Source organism: Myxine glutinosa, chromosome 3, assembly GCF_964187855.1.
Source record: "Myxine glutinosa chromosome 3, kmMyxGlut1.1, whole genome shotgun sequence".
NCBI lineage: Eukaryota > Metazoa > Chordata > Myxini > Myxiniformes > Myxinidae > Myxine > Myxine glutinosa.
The window spans coordinates 85,625,684-85,647,108 of record NC_136263.1 but is presented as its reverse complement, the minus strand read 5'-3'; the positions used below and the strand labels follow the sequence as shown (position 1 = coordinate 85,647,108).

The following is a 21,425-nucleotide window of genomic DNA, read 5'->3' as shown; positions in this document are numbered from 1 at the left end:
ATATAAGCTATATATAAGTGTCAAATAAACTAAACTCTCACTTGCTCTTCCTGCTATATTCTTGGATTTTATCCATGAAGAGCTTTTGTATGGGATCCAACTCTTTGATCTTGTTCAGTGCCACAGCTGTGAGGCCAAAGTTGCGTTGCAGGATCACAGCCAGTGTAGATCTTAGTGGGGAGAAGCCTTTCCAAGCAGCATTCAGAGCCATTGCTGTGTGTGCACATACCAAAGGAATGGTTACATTTTAAAGGGATACTGGGAATTGTATTTTCATTTTATGTCTTCTTTTCTTTGATTCATATTCACAAGGAAGTGCAAGGAAGGCCATTCAGCCCATCATGACTCAGTGCTATATACACACACCCCATGAATATTGTAAAACGATTTTCTTTATTTTACTAAGAGAGGGGTCGGAAGAGTAGGATTGATAGGAGAACAGTAGAGAGCAAGTGCAGAAGCTAAAACATCAAAATCACAAACACAATACATGTACAAAATCACCGATACGTACCTGAGCTCCCGACCGGTCCGAACAATAGCGATGCACCCTTCTATCCCCAATGCTTTGAGACACCTATCCAATTCCAGTCTACACCTATTTACGGTTTCTGCATTGACCACCCAAATAAAACACCCCTGCCTTATTACCGTCCCAGCACTCCACTCCACTCCAAAGCTGTGACTCCTGGTCCAATCACTGTAAATTCTGTTGAAAAATTTATTCTGCAATTATTTTTGCTTTATCCTACATTTTAAAACTATTTCTGACATCTTCGAAATCGATTTTCATCAATAGCATTTTAATGTCCATCACAAGATGCCCTGAGGGCATTGTTATTTATTGTGAAGACTGGTATCACGTGGATAATAGACCAGACAAAGCATTCTAGGTAGGTTACCCTCCCCAGTGATCATCAATCAGTAGGATGGGATTTTATTACTGGCAATCCAATAATGGCATGGTAGTTTTTCTGGGACTATCTCTGTTTCCAGAACTTAGAATTGTTGTTGTTCTCCTCCTTTTCCCTTTATAAGGGGTGAGGTCCGATGGTACCAAGCTCCTGCCCTGCCTTGCTCACGATACACTCCTCTGTGCTCAGCCAACTCTATTCACTCTCCAAACACCTTACTGATATATTGCACAATCCCCCCCATCTCAACCGTAGTCTACCTCTTATCCTCCGACCTTGTTCCCTCAACCTATCCGCTGTCTTTGCCATTATCTCTCTTCTTCCATCCGCACCAAATGTCCAGCCCATCTCAGCCGGCATTTCACCAATCTCCGCATCAAGCTCATCCACAAACGTGGATAATAGTCCTCCCTCAGTTCATCCATTCTCCTCCTATCCACCCTCCTCACTCCCACAATCCTTGCAAACCTGCAGCATCTGTTGGTGTCTATCTGCCAGTGCCATTGTCTCCAGACCGTGAAGGTATGCCGGCGTAACGTACAACATCAGAACCTTTCCTTTCAATCTCCTCGAAATCTTTCTCTCTGCCATTACTCCCGCCACCCTCCTCCATGCTTTTACACCCACCTGAATCCTCCTCCACACCTCTGCCTCCGACTTATCATCCCTGGTCACTGTTCCACCAAGATACTCAACCCTATTTCCTTCCCCTCTAAACTGATAATTTATTTTCTCTGCTGCCCAACCCACATCACCTCCGTCTTCTCCATGCTCATTTTCAGCCCATGTTTCTCAATACAAATCAATCACCATCCAAATCTTAAAAAACTGTTGTCTTTAGCTCAATTTGAATCACAATCCCCGAGATGTCACCGTAAGCTCAAAAGCACTCCGATTTATATGACGAAATAAGTAATCGTCCGACATATCTGAAAGCAAAGCTGCCTCCCGCCATTTTTCCTCCTGCAGGCTCTGGTGGTGTCTTCTCAAGATTGTCAATGGTAAGTTTGTGTGTTCTACTTCCATCCCCTCTCTCACTGCAGATGGTAGCACAGTAGATTAAATGCTTATAACAAGGTAAGTTTATAAACTCCCTATATGGCTCCAAAGAGAGAATCTCCAGCCTTTCCTTCTGTACCTGCTCAGCAACCTCCTTTACGATGCCACATGGACATAAGTGTTACCCCTGACAATATTGAGACGTTATTGGCCAGCCTTGAAATCATCGCCTCTACAAATGGCCCACACAGAATCAATGCTCAAGTTCTACAATAATGCTCCACAGAACTAGAATCACCGCTATCTCTCCTTTTCAATAGGTACATACACCTGGAATGGATGGCTACTTTCTATCTATAAAGTAGCAAACTCTACCCCATCCACAACAAGAAAACTGAGCTACTTAACCACAGCCCAGTATACGTTCCTTTCAATAGTAAGGTTACGGAATCTCAAAATCGCTCATATACTGTTTTTCCAAAAGAGCATCGGTTTAGTCTTTGTCTTGGTCATTCTGCTCTCGATATGCTACTTCTCTCTCAGCAATGGATGGAAGCTCTGCACCACAAATACAAGGTCACAACTGTGACCCAGTACATCTCAGGGTTTTAAAACTTGGCATCCTCAGCATACTCACAACCATCTGCTGATGGCAAGGTTGGTTATATCCCTTGCTGGCAAATTTCCTACATACATGCAAACAATGCTTCATAGAACAATCTCATGTGCCCTACCAATGGAGGCTAGGCATATGATACCCTCAGGATATGTGTTGGATAGAGTATTCTCCTCATTCTGCCATTCCTTTTACACAGAACCGACCTCTCCAACTTTCTGGAAAACTACGATCTATCTTATGTCAAATAGTTCTACATCTGATAAAATGCTTCTCATCACACCACGAGCATATCAGGAATTGGTCGGGTAGGTAGCCGATGTAATTCAACTCAGACAAGCGTCTCACATTATAACATTCTGACCTTACCCTGAAAGACCCCAGAAGTCAAATAACTCAGTTATACAATTTGTTCCTCAATCACTGTAGATATTGAAAGCCCTTAACAGCTCCTAGATGCTACCATCAGGAACAATCTATCCTCGACAGGAAACATTTTCAAGCTGCTTTGCAAAGCGAAGCGAAGACTGGCTCTCAGCTGCTGAGTCAAGTCCTTCCTTGGTACCTCTGCATCTGCAAGGTATTTGTAGGTATCAAAATGCAGCGTAGCTCTCTGCTTTGGGCTAGCGCCCAACCTCCTATCCTTCGTTCCTTGAGAAGGTGAAGTTCCGGTCCCTGCACATCATCCATGGGCCTATCACTTTGCCATTGCCAACAGGTCGGTGATCTCTCTGTGTTCCTCCACCTCCGTTCTGTTAGTGCACAGTCTTCATGCTCTGTCCCTCCTACGTATCTGCTGTACCTCCCACGCATGGAGTTAACAAACCATCGTCTCCTGGTGAAACTGCGTAAATCCTGAACCACTGCTCACCATCACTCATTTATTCCTCTTTTTCCAGCCAGTGGAACCACCTGTCACACACTCTTCAATCTCACTCTTCCCTCCTGGTCTTCAAGACAGCTGTTTTTACTTCCTCAAAAACTCTTCAGACTATTCCTTCTTTCTTCACTTTTCTATCAATGCAGTTCGTTTATTTAAGGCCTGGCCTCGATTAGGACTATATAGTCCGTCTTCAACTGGAGCCTGCAACATAAAAGTAAAAATAAACCAAAACCATGATGATCTTTTCTACACTCGTTAAACAACCCCCACAACCCCCAAAACATTGCTTCTGTATCCATCTTGTCCACCCCTTGTGTTCTCCCTTACCCCTCATCATTAGCTGTATCCCTTGTTTGTCCACTCCCATCTACCTCCTCCCTGCTATTGTTGTTATTTCCCCTTTGTTATGATGTGTCCTGATCTGTTCTGTGTCATAGCTCTTCCATGAGCCGATGTCTTGTAGAAAAACACAGCATCATAACTAAAACTACTTCAAAAGACAAAGATTGCCTTCTTGCACACATGGACATTAACAAGTCTCCAGGGCCAGATGGGATGCACTCACGTGTTCTATGAGAAACCCATCAAGAAATTTGTGAACCTCTTTGGATGATCTTCACCAAACTATTGAGGGAGGGAGGGAGGTATACCAAAGTCATGGAAAGCTACTGTCGTGCAAATTTTCAAGAAGTGTGAGGAGTCTAATCCAGCTAACGACAAACCAGTTATCCTGAACTCCATGGTGTGAAAGTTTATGGAGAAGATCATTAGAAAAGCCTTGATGGAATACATGGACAAAAACTATTTACCAAGTACAGAGCAGCATGGATTTCACCATGGAAGATCTACTGCAACCCAACTACTGGAGGTTCTTGAGGAATGGACAAGAGATCTTGACCAGGGACACAATATTGACTGCAGACACTTAGATAATTGAAAGGCCTTCGACAGTGTGCTACACCAGCTCCTTCTTCGGAAGCCTGAGTCATATGGAATTGAGGGATGTCCACTAAATTGGATAGAGGAGTACTTGACTGGACGATCATAAAATGTGGAAGTGAGGGGACAGTTAACACACAGTGTGGATGTTCTGAGCGGCATTCCACAAGGAAGTGCACCGGGACCAGTATTGTTCATCCTCTTCATCAACGATCTTCCATAGGATATCGATGCAAATCCGAAGCTCTTTGCCGATGACACCGAGCTATACATAGTTGCTGACTGTCAGGATGATGCTGAAGCCCTTCAAAGAGATGTGGATGCTGTTACTGTATGAATGGTTCAGATACTCTAGAGTCTAGAAAGTAGCAATTACTGTTCAATGAAGAGAAATGTAAAGTAGTCCTCTATGGGAGGAAGAATCAGATACACATACTCTATGTCAGATGGTTCAAGGCAGAAGTCAAGGAGGGGAAAGAGGAAATACACCTGGGAATTATATTTGATAGTAGTCTTAACCTTCAGTGCTCATGTTGCTGATGCTGCCAATAGCTAATAGTAATAAGGCAGGAAGCTGACCTTCCCTTAACCTTAGGACCGCCTCACAATTTCAATTCTCTTTCCCCAACATCCTCTATCATATTATCCCCACGTCCTCTTTTTCAGTGGGAGAAGAGCGAGATGAGGACAGAGTCCCTGCACCTTTTACTTCCACCCCACCCTCGCACAGCAAAGGTGACCAAGATTTGAAAAGTGCACGAAATCAGTCTACATCGTCGGATAAACGTTCTGTAAAATATTAAATCCGTATCAGGAATTTGTAAAATATTAAATCCGTACTTATGACGGATCAGGAAGCTAAAGGTGTGAAAATAATCGAAAAACTGGTCTCCGATTACAGAATGAAAACGTGCTCTCCGAACGCAGGTCGCATCAATAAATACAAAACCCAACACACGACATGTACAAATTATTAATTAGCATCATCATTCATTAGCACAAACAAACTTCATGTTGCTACAAGTGATTTTGACGTACACATTCACCGCTTTACGCAAAAACCTCATAACTCACTAGAACTAGAAGATCCGTGGAGGTCAAAACACCGGAAATACTTAACCTGCTCTATATTTACTTCCTGGTCTTCACTTTAAAATTGTAGTTAAGCAACGAAACTGTTATATGATACAAATTTGGTTTTACACTTTCACGATAAATTAGTTACAGAATGCAATAAAATTGTATAAAAATGTCGAGAAAAGGAAGATGTCGAGCTAGAGAAATACGGATATACACCTCAGATTGTCATGCAATATAGTTATTAATATTCTTTGTAGAAAACTAAAAATAAAACTTTAGCAGGATTATAATATGTAATAATACAATAACAATATATATTTATATGTTAAAGTGTTATGTGTTATCGTTTGTATGTTTTATCTCCTGGGATAAATGAATTATGGGTAGACGCAACTTTTGGTTACTTCCGGTTTGATACATTGATACATTACATCCATACATTGAGAAGAATCATGAACAGCTGCCACAACCTTTCATATTAATAACATGTGTAGCATTGTGCATGTGTGTGGTCGACCCTTTTTCAAAGAATGTTGCATTTCATGACATTATGTCATTTGATCATATTTAAATGAGATGCAGATGCATTTCCTCCATTAGGGTTCAGACACTTCACCAGTTGTCAATGATACTTGATCACAAAGCGAAGCCAATGATAGCTTCAATACCAATACTTCAACACCTTCAAACCAACAATCGAATATCTATATAATAATAGCGTAAGGACTCGACTTTGTTATCCCTTTTACGCCGCACCCAGTGACCCGATGCCCACGGCACTAATGGATTTACGATCTACGAACCGCACTCTTTGTTTATCACGTACAGCCATACTCGAAAAATCTGAATTAGCCGACGTTGGGGCCCAAAAGCATCCGATTAACTGCCGATATGACGCCATCTTACGACTCCATCGTATTGGCGTCTGCTGGGCGAAGGCGAAGCAAGCCGTCCGCTGATTGGACAGGCAAAGGCGAAAGCAAGCCGTCCACTGAGTGGACAATCCAGAGCATGCATTTGTGCCGGTGTCGGCGATCGTTGTTCATATACGCACTCTTCATTCTCATCTTGCTTCCTAACTCTTACTCGGACGAGCCAATCCCCTATGCCATCCATAATGGTACACTCTATCCATACACCACATCCTCCCTTCCGTGGATGTTCCACGGGTTTCGGCTAGTTGTATATGATTCTTCTTACCATCGAATACTGTTCAGACATTCTTTTTATTTTTTGGGTTTAAAATTATTTTTTTTCGTGGAATGTGTTTCAGGTGAATATCATTTGTCATTGATGAATATTATTTGTACTAAATTGTATTCTATTCATTTGATTAGTTGTACAAATTGCATGACAGCCAGTGTGAACATGATTAATAATAATAATAATTCATTTATTTTGTATAGCGCTTTTCATGAAGCCCAAAGGCGCTTTGACAGAGTGCAAAACATAATGCATAACAAAACATGAAAACAACAATTGCAAAAAGACAAGAATCAATACGGAAATATTTAAAGCAAAAGGAGGGAGAAGGAGAAGTGATAGTCAGCGGTTAAATGCTGTGGGTTAAATGTTGAATGCAGTGCTGAACAGGTGGGTCTTGAGTGATGTTTTGAATGTGGTGAGTGAGGAGGAGTCTCTGATGGTGTGAGGTAGTGAGTTCCAGAGGGTGTGAGCAGCGATGGAGAAGGCCCTGTCCCCCCAGGATCTGAATTTGGTCCGGATGGGGGGGGGGGGGGGTCAGGAGGTTGGTACCAGCAGAGCAGAGGTTGCGGGTGGGAGTGTGTCTGGAGAGGAGGTCAGCCAGGTAGGATGGGGCCAGGTTATGGAGGGCTTTGTAGGTCAAGAGGAGGATTTTGTACTGGATTCTCTGGGAGATGGGGAGCCAGTGAAGCTTGTAAAGGACGGGGGTGATGTGGTCAAGGGTCCGGGAATGGGTGAGTAGACGGGCAGCGGAGTTCTGAATGTATTGGAGTTTATTGGTGATTGTTGAGGGTGAACCATAGAGGAGGCTATTGCAGTAGTCCAGACGGGAGGTGATGAAGGCGTGGATGAATTGGATGATTGAATGCTTGGAAGTAATTACAAAGTCAACAACAAAATTCTGGGGTTTTTGAGGTTTTTTTGTCTATCTGTTTCCTGTGTAGTAAAAATTTTGATTTGAGGATTGAGCCTTAATGAGAGTTTTAGATGACAATTGGAAAAAGTTGGCAGAATGAGAACAGATCAAACGCCTGAAGAAAGTGGAGAGCCTGAATTAAAACAAGGCGGAAAGAGGAGTTTGAGATTAAAAACATTGTTGTTGTTGTGGTGAGAGCTGTAGGTAAGAGACATACTGTGAAATGATGGAGATTGAGGATTGGGGTGGAGAGAAGAGGTGATAGAGAGAGGGAGGAAGGGGAGAGAATGAGATAAACCAGATGTTCAAAAGAAAATGGGTAACGGTTAAAAAGGAAGGGCAAAAAATAAATACAGGAAGATTTAGATGAATTCGTCTCTGAACAAAGTTCACCAGGCTGCACGGTTTGAATTTGTATACACATGTTATAATCAAATTGTTTTACTGTAGCTGTGGAGTTCACATTGCCTCTTCATGTGAAGTTCAGCTTTACCTCACGTTCCCTTCTCTCTAATCCTGCTGTTGGCTTCACGGTGGTGGCTTAAGATCGCAGGATCCTGAGTTTGAGCCCTTGTCCTGCCATTGAACGAGCACCAGGTGGGTTGACTCAGCCTGTCATCCTTCTGGCTCATTTTTGCATCCATGCACGAGGGCCGGGGGTTTAATCTGGATAGGATTGGATTTAGTGACTCCCAGTAGAACTGATGATGCAGATTTGTCTTGATTTGTGTGCAAGACATCATGAACATTTGAAACTGTGATGTACCCAGCCCCTATGGTCGTTTGAAGTACAATTAAGTGTGTTCCCAACAACAGACAGCCACGTACATCCTTTCGTAAGTTTGAATATATTTCGCTTTCAGAGGCCTTAACTCAATGACGCACTGTAACACTTGAGACACTACTTCACATTGTTTCCCATCCAATCTCATCACTGTGCACATCGGATTTTTATGTGAAAAAAAAACAATTATTTTTTCACATAAAACGGCTTTTTTGCGGGCAAAAAAATTATTTTGCTATTTTCGGAGAAAAAAAGAATTTCGCCCTTTTTCGGGAAAAATAAAATAAAATGCCCTTTTTGGTCGAAAATGTCTGGCAACGCTAAAAAAAATTAGGGAATTTTTCGAAATTTTAAACTGCGATCGAAATTTGTAACTGCGATCGAAATTTTTAACTGCGATCAATCTCAAAAACAAAACGTTGCGTCCACTTGCGTGCGTTGCGTCCCCAGCGTGTACAGCAGTGAGGCGGTGTACTACAGTGAGAGAGTGTACACAAAGTGTGAACAAGTCTCCTATCAAGATGAGTGCTGCTCTTCGTGACAAGTGGCTGAAGGAATTCAACGCTGGCGGCGATGGGGCCACCTTCAAGTACGTGTCGAGTGACACGGCTTTCTGTCGAGCTTGTGAAAAGACTTTCCGGGCGAAGCAGAAGTCTGAGCTGGCCTAACATGTCCGAGGAGACCGCCACAAGAGCAACTTGGCCTTGAAGAAGAAGAGGACGGTCACGCAAGCCACCATGGAGGACTTTGGTGGCGGAAAGAGGCACAAGTGCGACGTCGTGGCTCAGGAGCTGTGCCAGGCCATGCTGGCCGCTGGCATCCCATGGTCGAAATTGGAAAACCCTGCCCTCTGGTCGTTCCTGGAGAAGCACATCACTCTCCAGATCCCCGATGAAAGCTGGATTCGAAAGCACTACCTCGACAAGTGCTACGACGAGGCCTTGGCGGGGATCCGTGCCGACCTCGGACAGCAGCCCATCTGGCTGTCTGTCGACGAGATGACCGATTCGGCAGGTCGATATGTGGCCAACATCATCGCGGGACGCTTGTCCAAGGAGGGGTACTTTCGTCCCCACCTCGTCCAGTACATGTTTCTGGAGAAGACCAACTCCGGGGAGATCGTGCGTGCAGTCAATGACACGCTGCGCTATCTTTGGCCTGATTTCAAGCCGGAGTGCTTCAAGGTTCTCGTCAGCGACGCCGCGGCCTATATGATCAAGGCCGGCCATGCCCTGAAGGAACTCTTCCCGGACTTGCTGCATGTGACTTGCGTTGCCCACGCGCTCCACCGTGTCTGCGAGACAGTCCGAGAAATGTTCAAGGACGTCAACGACCTGATTGCCACGATGAAGAAGGTGTTCGTCAAAGCCCCGTCGCGTGTTGTCTTTTGGAAGGAGCAGCAGCCCAATCTTTCTCTCCCCCCGGAGCCCATTCTGACTCGGTGGGGGACGTGGATCGACGCCGCGGTGTTTTACGCTGAGCACTTCGAGGCCGTCAAGGACATTGTGGACCAGCTGAACGATGACGACGCGATGGCAATCCGGAGTGCCAAGGACCTGTTCGGAAAGGCGGACATCAAGCTCAGTTTGGTCTTCTTAAATGCCCACGTGTCGTTCATCCCGAAGATCCTTAAGCAGCTGGAGGAGGCCGGCATGGAGCTGGCCAAGGCCTTCCAGCTCCTTGATCAGGCCAAGGAGGAGCTCGAAAATATCCGAGGCTGCCGTAAGGAGATCCTGCTCACCAAGTTCAAGGCGGTGCTGCAGCGCAATCCCGACATTGGTGTGCTGAGGACAGTGGCTTTGATCCTGGATGGAGATCAGCACGGATCTGAGGTTGGTGTGCCGGCTGGAGTCAAGCTTGCTGACATCCCCCTCTTGAGGTACTGCCCCATCGTCAGCGTCGACGTGGAAAGGTCCTTCTCCGTCTACAGAAACGTCCTCACCGACCGCCGACACCGCCTCACCAAGGAGAACATTACCAAGATAATGATTTCAAACACCTACTTTAACCGTTCCTAAAAGGGTCTTGTCAATTTCTTCTAGTCCTCTACTTATCAAACAATGTGGTTGCAATAAAGGTACCTGAACGTCATTTTTTACCTGTTTACTAGCCCAGAGTGTTTAATGTTGTGCAGGAAAAAGCTTACCATTTTTTGTTCTTTTTTTGACTGATTTCTGAAAAACTTGGTAATAATAAAAAATCAATAAAACGGGGGAAAAAAATATTTCGGGATTTTTTCACATAAAAAAAAAAAAATTCCGCTTTTCAAAACATTAAAGGCCTATTTTCTTAACATAAAAATCCGTAGTCTATGACATCAGCCATGGCCGAAATTATCTGGACACAAGTGCTATCAATCGTTCCATACCATACTCCATGATATGAGAGAGAACACTCCAAAGAATATTTGGTGACGTGACACTGGCAAGCTGTAGAGGTCTGTTGAGATCGTAATATGTAGGTACTACGTTAGAGTTACCTGTGCAAGGCCTGGTCGCCAATGTCCACAACATACAACGCACACTCGCCTCTAAGCTGTCTAGCCTGGGTTCGAATCCCGACACAGCTATAAACCACCATCCCAGTGATTCATCAACGTGTGTGCTATCCATTGAATGGATGTTAAGCCGGTCGTCCAATCTGCCGGCATTAGTTGGTGGACGTTAAAGATCCCACCGTGTCCTTCGCAAAGAGTAGGCGAGCACCCTGGACCAAACTACTGCTGGGAAGGCAATGGCAAACCCCCCCCAGAATAAACCTTGCCAAGAAACTACTTCAGCAGCATCAACGCTCTGTGACAGAGTATGGCACATCAGCAGTACACGACGTCGTTAAGGTTGAGGACTTTTGGTTTTCCTTGATGTAAAAAGTGAAATGAAGTTCGAGGTTAGGATGGTTTTTAATGACATTATAAAACAAACCAGTACATGATTATACAAAGTGTACTCGCGAATGAGGAGCCTTGCTTTGAAAAATATCAGATATAATTATAAACATTCCTCTAACGTTTTACTTTATTCATTGATTTATGACGCAATTTTTATTTATTTATCAGACTTACAAGTACCATGTACCAGTTACATTTATTTTATATAATTATTAACGCAACAAATTTAATTTCCTTCGTACCAAGACTTCACACACGATAATATTAATACTCCTAAAGACAAACAAACAACAACAAACAAACAGTGAAATCTCGCGATAATATACCGCGATCCCTTGCAATTATCGCGAGATCTCATTGGTCGTTCTATACTATCGCGAGATCTCACTGTTTGAAATCCAAACAGTCAAATCTCGCGAGAATTCTCTCACTTTATTTCTTCATTTTCCACCAAAAATATTTTAAAATGGGAAGCAATTAATTTAACGCGGGAATACATCCTTTTCAGTATTTAGTTCGATTAAAAACCTGCGTAATATTAAAAAAAGATTGGAAAAAGACAAAGCGAATTGCATAATAATTGCTGTACACCCTCAAAATACCTTTGCAGTTTCCCCTCAGTTCTAATAATTTTCGTTCTGATTTTTTATGACATATTAAAAAACTGACCACAATGACTAATGAGTATGAACAAATTAATATTTGTGTTAAACAGTGAGGAAAATTCTATTTGCAAATATTAGGCCTATATATGCAAATTGTACGACAGGCACCCGCGGAACACGTAACTTCCGGTTAGTGCACCCTTCGCGACAACAGTCACGTGATCGGATACGTTGAAAACAAACCACAAAAGAGCACATGTTACAGCTTACTTCCGGTTGTCTCGCCCTCACCTATATTCGTCGCAACCCCAATGATATATTTATTTGACATAAAAGGCAATTTTTACCCCTTGAAATGTATGTTTGAAGAGCCTGCATTTCAGAAGCAACTACATTGTTGTTATTGTTATTATTGTTGTTGTTATTGTTGCTGGTTCTCCCAAGGGACCCAGAAAAATAAACGGACTTCCGGTGTACCGGATGGCCTAACGTTTGAGTCCTGCTCATGTTACACCCCAATAACAGTTATATTAATTTGTACTCATTTTTTAAGTAGCTTACCAAACAAGTTCGTGCCTATATTATATATAAATTGTTTTCGATACTACTGTGTTTTTCCAAACCAATAATTGTAAGCTAACCATAAAACATTACCTCTGTTTTTTTGTTTATCCTTAGCAACATAACAGTATCATTACTTCAATGTTGCTTCAAAAAGTTTATGAGAAAATACCGGACAGAGGCACGCTAACTAGATCACGTGACCCTTGGTGCCGTTGCTATGGAGAAGCATCGAAAGAGCCTCAATAAGCAGCAACAGTTGACAGGTGAGGACTGAGGAGAAAATTGAGTTGGAATATGTCATTCTTTGAGAATGGTCTTCAGCATGCTTTTATGTCAAAGAAAGTCAAAGTTATTTTTGGATATGCACGATTGAAAATAATTATGGGAATAACGGGGCTCATGGATACAGAATGCAAACGAGAGCGGCACTCGGTAGAGCGCAAACCTCCGCCAGGCTGAACATTTTTTTTTGACCTCACTGATCGAGTCCGTCAGGTAAATTGAGCCAACGGTACCACTCGGGGTGGCCAAGGTTCATGGGTACCATATGAAAGCTCTGCTATTCAGGAACACATGATGAAAGCAGTAGCTTTCACCCTGAAATATGATGCTGAAAAGACCCCCTATTGGTTCGATTTTTAGCAATATGTATATGTTGTACAGACATACTAGGCTTCACAAGATCACATGTAAGCTCATGCAAACAGTTTATTTTGCATTTACAGCCACCTTGCATTACACTTTAATCATCATCAAAATGAAAATAACTTGACTTATCATCAAAATAAATGAATTAATTTCATCAAAATAAATGAACATAATCATGGAAATCATTAGCATCATCAATTGTGGAAGAATAATTAATAAAGATCAAGTTCATCCACATCATCAGCATCATCCTGCACACAACCATGTCCTCTCCCTCCTCAGATGGTTGGTTGTCACATGTCTTTAGTTTGCAAAGCTCAGAGCAACTGAGGTTATTCATCAAGCAGGTGCACCCAGGCAGTCGGCATGACCTGGAACAGTCACAAGAAAGGAGTTATATTACAGCTTCTGGAGCTGGTGAACTGTCTAACCAGTCAACTTTAAGTTTCTGCTTGCCATCATGTTCTTCATACAGTGCATTCAGAAAGTATTCAGACCCCTTTCACTTTTTCACATTTTGTTATGTTGCAGCCTTATGCTGAAATCGTTTAAATTCATTTTTCCCCTCATCAATATACACTCAATACCCCATAATGACAAAGAGAAAACAGGATTTTAGAAAGTTTTGCAAATTTAGTAAAAAGAAAAAGCTGAAATATCACATTTACATAAGTATTCAGGACCCGTTGCTATGACACTTGAAATTTAGCTCAGGTGCCTCCCATTTCTCTTGATCATCTTTGAGAAGTTTCTACACCTTGATTGGAGTCCACCTGTGGTAAATTCAATTGATTGGACATGATTTGGAAAGGTACACACCTGTCTATATAAGGTCTCACAGCTGACGATGCATATCAGAGCAAAAACCAAGCCATGAGGTCGAAGGAACTGCCTGCAGAGCTCAGAGACAGGATTGTGTCGAGGCACAGATCTGGGGAAGCCTACAAAAAACAATTCTGCTGCATTGAAGGTTCCCAAGAGCACAGTGGCCTCCATAATTCTTAAATGGAAGAAGTTTGAAACAACCAGGACTCTTCAGAGGTGACCTTGGTAAGAGAGGTGACGAAGAAATCGATGGTCACTCTGGCTGAGCTCCAGAGATCCTGTGTGGAGATGGGAGAAACATCCAGAAGAACAACCATCACTGCAACACTCCACCGATCTGGGTTTTATGGCAGAGTGGCCAGACGGAAGCCTCTCCTCAGTGAAAGACACATGAAAGCCCGCTTGGAGTTTGCAAAAAAGCACCTAAAGGACTCTCAGAATGTGAGAAACAAGATTCTGTGGTCTGATTAAACCAAGATTGAACTGTTTGGCCTCAATTCTAAGCGTCATGTCTGGAGGAAACAAGGCACCGCTCATCACCTGCCCAATACCATCCCAACGGTGAAGCATGGTGGTGGCACATCATGCTGTGGGGGTGTTTTTCAGCAGCAGGGACTGGGGGACCGGTCAGAGTTGAGGGACCAATGAACGGAGCAAAGTACAGAGATATCCTTAATGAAAACCTGAAACAGAGTGCTCAGGACCTCAGACTGGGCCGAATGTTCACCTTCCAACAGGACAATGACCCTAAGCACACAGCCAAGACAACGCAGGAGTGGCTTAGGGACAACTCTGTGAAGGTCCTTCAGTTGCCCAGCCAGAGGTCTGACTTGAACCCAATCCAACATCTCTGGAGAGACCTGAAAATGGCTGTCCACCGACGGTCCCCATCCAACCTGACAGAGCTTGAGAGGATCTGCAGAGAAGAATGGCAGAAAATCCCCAAATCCAGGTGTGCAAAGCTTGTCGCGTCATACCCATGAAGACTCGAGGCTGTAATCACTGCCAAAGGTGCTTCAACTAAGTACTGAGTTAAGGGTCTGAATACTTATGTCAATGAAAAATCAAAGGTGCTTGAATCTCAGCGTTTGGCTGCCCAGAGGCACTCTGATGAATTGTCAATTAAACTTGAATAAGTACAGAGTCTGCTTGAGTTGAAGGACGCCTTGAGTAGCAGACTCACCCAAAGTATGGACAATGAGAAAAGGTTTCAGGAGGAGATTCTCAAACTCCAGGATAATGTCGAACAATCAAAGATAAGGTTCCACAGATGGGTTCGTTAGATGGGTGAGGCAAGGAAAAAAATTAAGGTGGGCTGTGAGCTGGGATTTTTGTAGGTTTAACCAGCAGGGTGTTGCTTGAACAACATTGTTCATCCTTGAGTTGGTCGGAAGGGTTAGAGGACTGAGAGCAGAGGAAGCAACCTTGGAGAATAGACGGTCATGGAGAATAGACGGTCGTGGATAACAGAGACCACCAATTTGCCTCCAATGAGAGCAGCAGACCTTGTACTGTAGCATCATGGACGGTTGCAATAATTTTGAGCTTTAGTTTCCACAGAATTCACGAGAGAGTTGTGACTTGTGACGAGAGACTTGTGACCACAGTTGCCACTTTTAAAAGAAACTTGTTCGTAGTTTGTTATTCAGTCCCCACCACATGCCTCAAAGCAGCTCTTGCCATTGGGCAGGTTTTGTTTCCATAATGTTCGCACTGCCTTGAGAACCTGTGCATTTTCAAATCTCGGCTCTCTGCTCACCTTCACTCTTTCATTCCCCTTTTCTCCCACCTCTGGAAAAAACTCCCCCACTCCCTTCAATCCCACTCCTCCCTCCAGGTCTTTAAAACAGCTGTTCACCACCATCTCTTATCTTCCCCCATCCAAAACCTTGATATTTTCTACCCCCGCTAATTCACCCAAGATGCATTTTTTTTATTTTTTTGGGAAATTCCAACTTCTTTCCTGGAAGTCCTTGCAGTGTTCATATGTTTTGTACCTCTCCCACCTCCCCCAAAGCCCTCCCCTTCCCACATTTCTCTCGTTGTCCCTGCTCTCAAATGTTGTGTCTGTGTCCTTCCCCCTCTCTCCCCATCTTGTCTGCCACTCCCCTTATTTTTTGTGTTTTGTGTGTCGGTTTGACTTTTCGTGTGATTAATGTTAGCTCTTTCACGAGCCTCGATCTTGTATACAAAAAAAGGGAAAAAAGTAAAAAAAAAAGTGATATTTCAGTTTTTTCTTTTTAATAAATTTGCAAAACCTTCTAAAATCCTGTTTTCTCTTTGTCATTATGGGGTATTGAGTGTACATTGATGAGGGAAAAACAGAATTTAAACGATTTCAGCATAAGGCTGCAACATAACAAAATGTGAAAAAAGTGAAGGGGTCTGAATACTTTCTGAATGCACTGTATTTCCAACCATTACCATTTAGTGATGGGATGTTAGGTCTGGCTTCAAGGCTCCTTCCCCATATGGCAGTTTGGTAATTTGCTCGAAGGATGTGCTTGTGGAGGTCATCCGCACAAGGTGGCAACTGGTGAGGATCAACTTGGCCATTTTGCTGGTGAACAAGTGATAACACAGCTCATTTACATTCTTCACACTGGACTTGGTAGCATACAGCCGGCAGGTAAAAGCCTTTAACCTTTCAAGCAGTAACAGAGATACTGTCCAGTCTTTTCCGATCTCTGTGAACATGCACTGAAGATGAGAGTTTTTCTTCAACATGTTCGAGGAAGCAATCTTGCCACATCCAGCTAGTGCTGACACTGTTATGTTATGTCACATCCAGTGAATGCATGCATTCCTATTAATGCTTTGCAGAGAGATGATCCGAGCACAGATGCGATTTTTTTTTATGTCCATGTAATGTGACTTTGCCTGGGATCCATATTTCAGATACAGTGTTGCACTGATGTCTTCCGTGAAGGCCAGTAAGATCAGAAACACATCAGTGTCATCAGCTACGAGTACAATAGACTGGAAGCCTTGAACTGCTGCATGTGCTGCATGTAAAATGAGTCGCTTTTCAGCCTCTTCAGAACTCTGGGACCAGAACACTTCCTTCGTGTGTGATTTTGAAGCAGTTCTCTCCAGTGGTTATATGGAGAACCTTTCGTCTTAGTTGTTCTGTGTGTTTTTGCTGCTTCCACTCTTGTACAATAAATTCAATGAGACTGGTTTTGTTTGGAGTTGCTGAGAGAAATTTCTTCCTGTTTGCTTTGCTGTGATGTTCTTCAACTGTATAGATCCAGTGTTTGAATGAATTATCTCTGTACGTGTCAAAGACAATATCAATACGAGAAAACTGAGAAGCTTCGTTCACAGCCTTTGAGAGTATGAGAGGCGATGTCACCAAACGTCTTGTTCTCGCTTTTTGTCTTGTGCACAAGTGCCATTCCATCAATGAGACACGCCGACTTTGGTTTTCCACGGGTGAGATGTTTTTCCTGAGTTCCTTGGCGAGAGCTGATTTGTTGGTTTTCCTTGGTATGCCATCTGCAGTGGCTAGGGACCATGGAAATTGGAAGTGGACCGAAGGGATGCTTCAGAACCTCTCACAAGTCAAGCTGTCTTGTCTATGCCATCACTAGCATATTGCCAAACAATTTGCTAGTTGATTGTACAATGATTTCCTTTCCACTGCTAGACTTCAATCTTGTTGTTTTGTTTACATCAGTGAAGTTTTTAAGCTTCAGCTTTGGAAGCCGGTCATAAAAATTCACTCGAGGATCATCACTTCCGAGACGGTCTTCCTTGAAGGCATTGTATGCTGTCAGACCATGCGCCTTTGCTGTTAAAAGATCTGTGGTAACAGGCTCTGGGGCTACAGTAGCATTGCTTATGTTGATGAGGTCTTGCGATTCTGTGAAGGGATTTGCGAGATCACTGATGGTGTCCACTAGTGATGAAACAGCTCATTCGTCCTTTGAAATACGTGATTGTTGCAACTCAGCATGTTGTAGATCAGTGTGATTCATGGAAAGAATGTCTCTTAAAAGCCTGACATAGCTGCTTCTATACTCTGCAGTGAGATAGTAACGAAGACTGCCCTCGTATTCAGGCTGAATCTACAAGTTCCTGCAGGGGTCTTGGTGTCTTTGTTGACGGTCTCCTCAATTGTTTGGTCAACAGGTATCCTGCCAAAGGTGTTTTTGGGTCCAATCTGTACAGAAAACATTTCTTCCATAAACCGCTCATATACACAGCTGGATGCCTCTTTGGCAACTGAGACATTTCTGCATAGTAAGCTGTCAGGTAGCGAGCGTAGTTGGTTTTATCATAGGCAAAACACCAAGGAATACATTCACGAATGCATTCCATTATCAAGCCAGTTTCCTTCCCTCGATGCATGGATCAAGCCAAGTAAAACACTCACCATGTCGACGTAGCTCATCCAGTATTCAGACAATGGACCGTTGTTGTGGCTCAATTCATCAAGATAGCTCAATAAGTGATACAGCAGTGTCTTTACCTGCTCATTTCCAGGATTTCTTCAGAAGTTTTCTGTGTGATATCATCATGCAGATCACGTACCACTTCTAGTCCTGCTTCCAAGGATGCCAATAGATTGGGACAATTATCCTGCATCCACGAAATGAACTGTTTCCAAGCCAGGTGAAGCAGTTCTTCAATAATGTACTTTTTTTTTTCTTTTTTTTTGGATACAAGATCGAGGCTCGTGAAAGAGCTAACATTAATTACACAAAAAGACAAACCGACACACAAAACACAAAAAACAAGGGGAGCGGCAGACAAGATGGGGAGAGAGGGGGAAGGACGCAAAAGAGAGGGGGAAGAGGGGGAAGGACACAAACACAACATTTGAGAGCAGGGACATCGGGAGGACTTGGGGGGAGGTGGGAGAGGAATAAAACATATGAACACTGCAAGGACTCTGGGGTGAATTACCGGGGGTAGAAAAGATCAAGGTTTTCGATGGGGGAAGATAAAAGATGGTGGTGAACAGCTGTTTTAATGACCTGGAGGGAGGAGTGGGATTGAAGGGAGTGGGGGAGTTTGTTCCAGAGGCGGGAGAAAAGGGGAATGAAAGAGTGAAGGTGAGCAGAGAGCCTAGACTTTGGCAGTTTAACCATAAGAGGGTTGCAGGCAGATCTTGTGCGACCTGAAGGAATATTGGGGGGACAGAGCACAGAGAGAGCTGGGGGAGCAAGGCCGGAGAGGAGTCGGTAGAAGACAGAAAGACCACCAACCTGCCTGCGGTGAGTGAGTGAAAGGCCCTCGGTGTTGACTACATCGCAGGAGATTCCAATGATTCTGAAAGCTTTGGCCTCAACAGCGTGAAGCCGAGCAAGGTGTGAGGCAGGAGCACCAGCCCAGAGGGGGGAACAGTATTCCATTGAGCTGCGGATGAAAGCCTTGTATGTGGTGAGGAGCTCAGGTGTGCCAAGGAAGGACTTCGCACGACGGAGGATGCCCAGTCGGCGACTGGCTTTGGAGGCCAGCTTGGAAATGTGGTTTTCCCAAGAAAGATCCTTGTGGGTTCTTGCTGCCCTGTTACAATGATGACCTTCCATCACACTGGAAACCGAGCCATCAGCAACAACGCCTGCTTCTATATTCTACAACAATGTTTTTAAGACCACTGTCTTGGAATATTTTACCAATGACTGAGAGGAAGCTTAGAATGGTGTGGAATGTGCCCATTCTCAATATCACATTCTCGTATTTCTCAGCATGTTTCCAAGTGATCTCAGCAGCCTTTGCATACAGTGCTTGATCAAATAGAAGAACAATCTCAAAGCTGAGCTGGTTTCTGACACTGACTGACTGGTTGAGTATTTCATACACAGCAGACATGTTTGTGGCTTGTGCATTGATTGTTGGAAGATTCCCCAGTCAAAGTCTCTTGTAGTCTGTCAATGTTGTCCCATGCCAAAGTGGATTGTTTTCAGGCAGACAAACAGTTTCATTAGTGGCAGCAATCTTCCTGAGGCAAAGAGCAGTCTCATCTATCTATAATTCCAGTAATCTCTGTGTGTATGTATGTATGTATGTATGTATGTATGTATGTCTGTGACCGCTGTTTCTCGACAACCACGGGTCCGATATACTTTAAACTTGCCAGGTATATTGCTGGGGACCCGAGGATGTGCCTTTTCAAGGTTTCATATTAATCGGACAAGTAGTTACCGAGCTATGTCCAAAAAACGATTCAACCAATCAGAGAGCAGCGAGCTATCACGTGTGCCGAACGTGCCGAACAGACTCTGCCTCGGACGGCACATTTGAGAGCGTATTCATCTATTTCACGTTGGCAAACTATGTTGGCGTTAAACGATGTTTTAAAACTAATTAAAACTAATTTGCGATTCTTTCGCTTTCCTGCGCGTTTGTGCATGCTATGGCGATTTCTTTACCAAACTCCGCAAGCCGTTCGCTTTGGACCAAACCATTTCATGTAAATAGAGGGGGGGGATTGTCACCGTACTCGCAAGCCGTTCGCTTTGGACCAAACCATTTCATGTAAATAGAGGGGGGGGGATATAATTTTAGATATAGATATAGTACGGGCATGCCCTAGTTTTCTTCAATGACTGTTGTCCATGTCACACCATGTCCAAGTCGATTTAACATCTGTATAACTTCTGTATTTCCTGTCAAGGCCTTCACTGCACATGGAAGTAAAATATGCTTGTGTGGAACTTGAGACTCACAACTGACAGCGTACACCAGATCTTATGAATAAGAATCCACCAGCATTTTTATCCATTTAGATGGATTTGTTGGATTAATTTCTCGACTCGATAAAGCAAACATGAATCCCTGCACTTCTTTTGGCACCTTGGAGGTAGATTCATCCATGGCAGAGGGGAGGAATGGTCACTGCCTGGTCTTGCCTTGACATTGTATCACTGATCTGAGATGCAAGGCTGATTTTTGTAGTGTATGGCTGACTTCTGTAGGCATACTATGTGAGCTTTCAAGTTCTGTTTTCAGCCTCACATTCTCTTCTGCAAGATCATGCTGAGGTTCTCAGGAAAGACTGGCAATTTTTCCTTTTCTGTCAGGAAATATGTGAAGAGTATTGCCAAATTCAGCCCGTAGTTTTCAACGTATGTGCTTTTTGGTAGAGTCTTTAATTGCAGACACCTCATGAGCATGCATGATTACTTGAAGATGAGTCAGCTCAGTTAGTGGGACAATCTGTCGAGACTGAAACAAGTCTTGTCTTATGTGAAGGTCATATGATGTCTGTATTTTCGAGTTGTTCAAACAAAGAGTTGGTCAAACAAAAAGTTGGAAGAGTTGGTCAAACAAACAGACAGACTTCAGCTGGCTTGTATCGAGCATCATTATCACTTTCCACTGTGTCTTCTTTATGAGCTGGGTTCAGCATGTCTTTGGTATTGGTGTAGAGCCTGTAGTTCGATTTCTGGTACCAAGCCTCAGCAACAACTAGTTCTCTTGTTGCCACAGCAAGAATACGTGTGTCCTGTCTCTGCATAGCGATGTTGCGAATCGTAGTATCAGCTTGAAGCTCTACACACTTTGTCAGTGTTTCTCTTGTTCGTGTTCCTGTAATGTACTTTGAAGTTTTC

At 43.4% G+C, this 21,425-nt stretch overlaps 1 protein-coding gene across 1 annotated transcript in view; it reads right to left on the bottom strand.

Moving 5' to 3' along the window:
- ATP5PF (ATP synthase peripheral stalk subunit F6) overlaps positions 1–5,487 on the bottom strand; it is a 32,946-nt gene extending 27,459 nt beyond the window's left edge. Inside the window, exons 1-2 of the mRNA XM_068110540.2 lie at positions 5,426–5,487; positions 42–213 (exon numbers count right to left, since the gene is read on the bottom strand). Of these exons, the coding sequence (XP_067966641.1) occupies positions 42–211 (170 nt within the window). The 5' untranslated portion in view covers positions 212–213; positions 5,426–5,487. The remainder of the gene's footprint in view (positions 1–41; positions 214–5,425) is intronic.
- Positions 5,488–21,425: the final 15,938 nt, after the last annotated feature.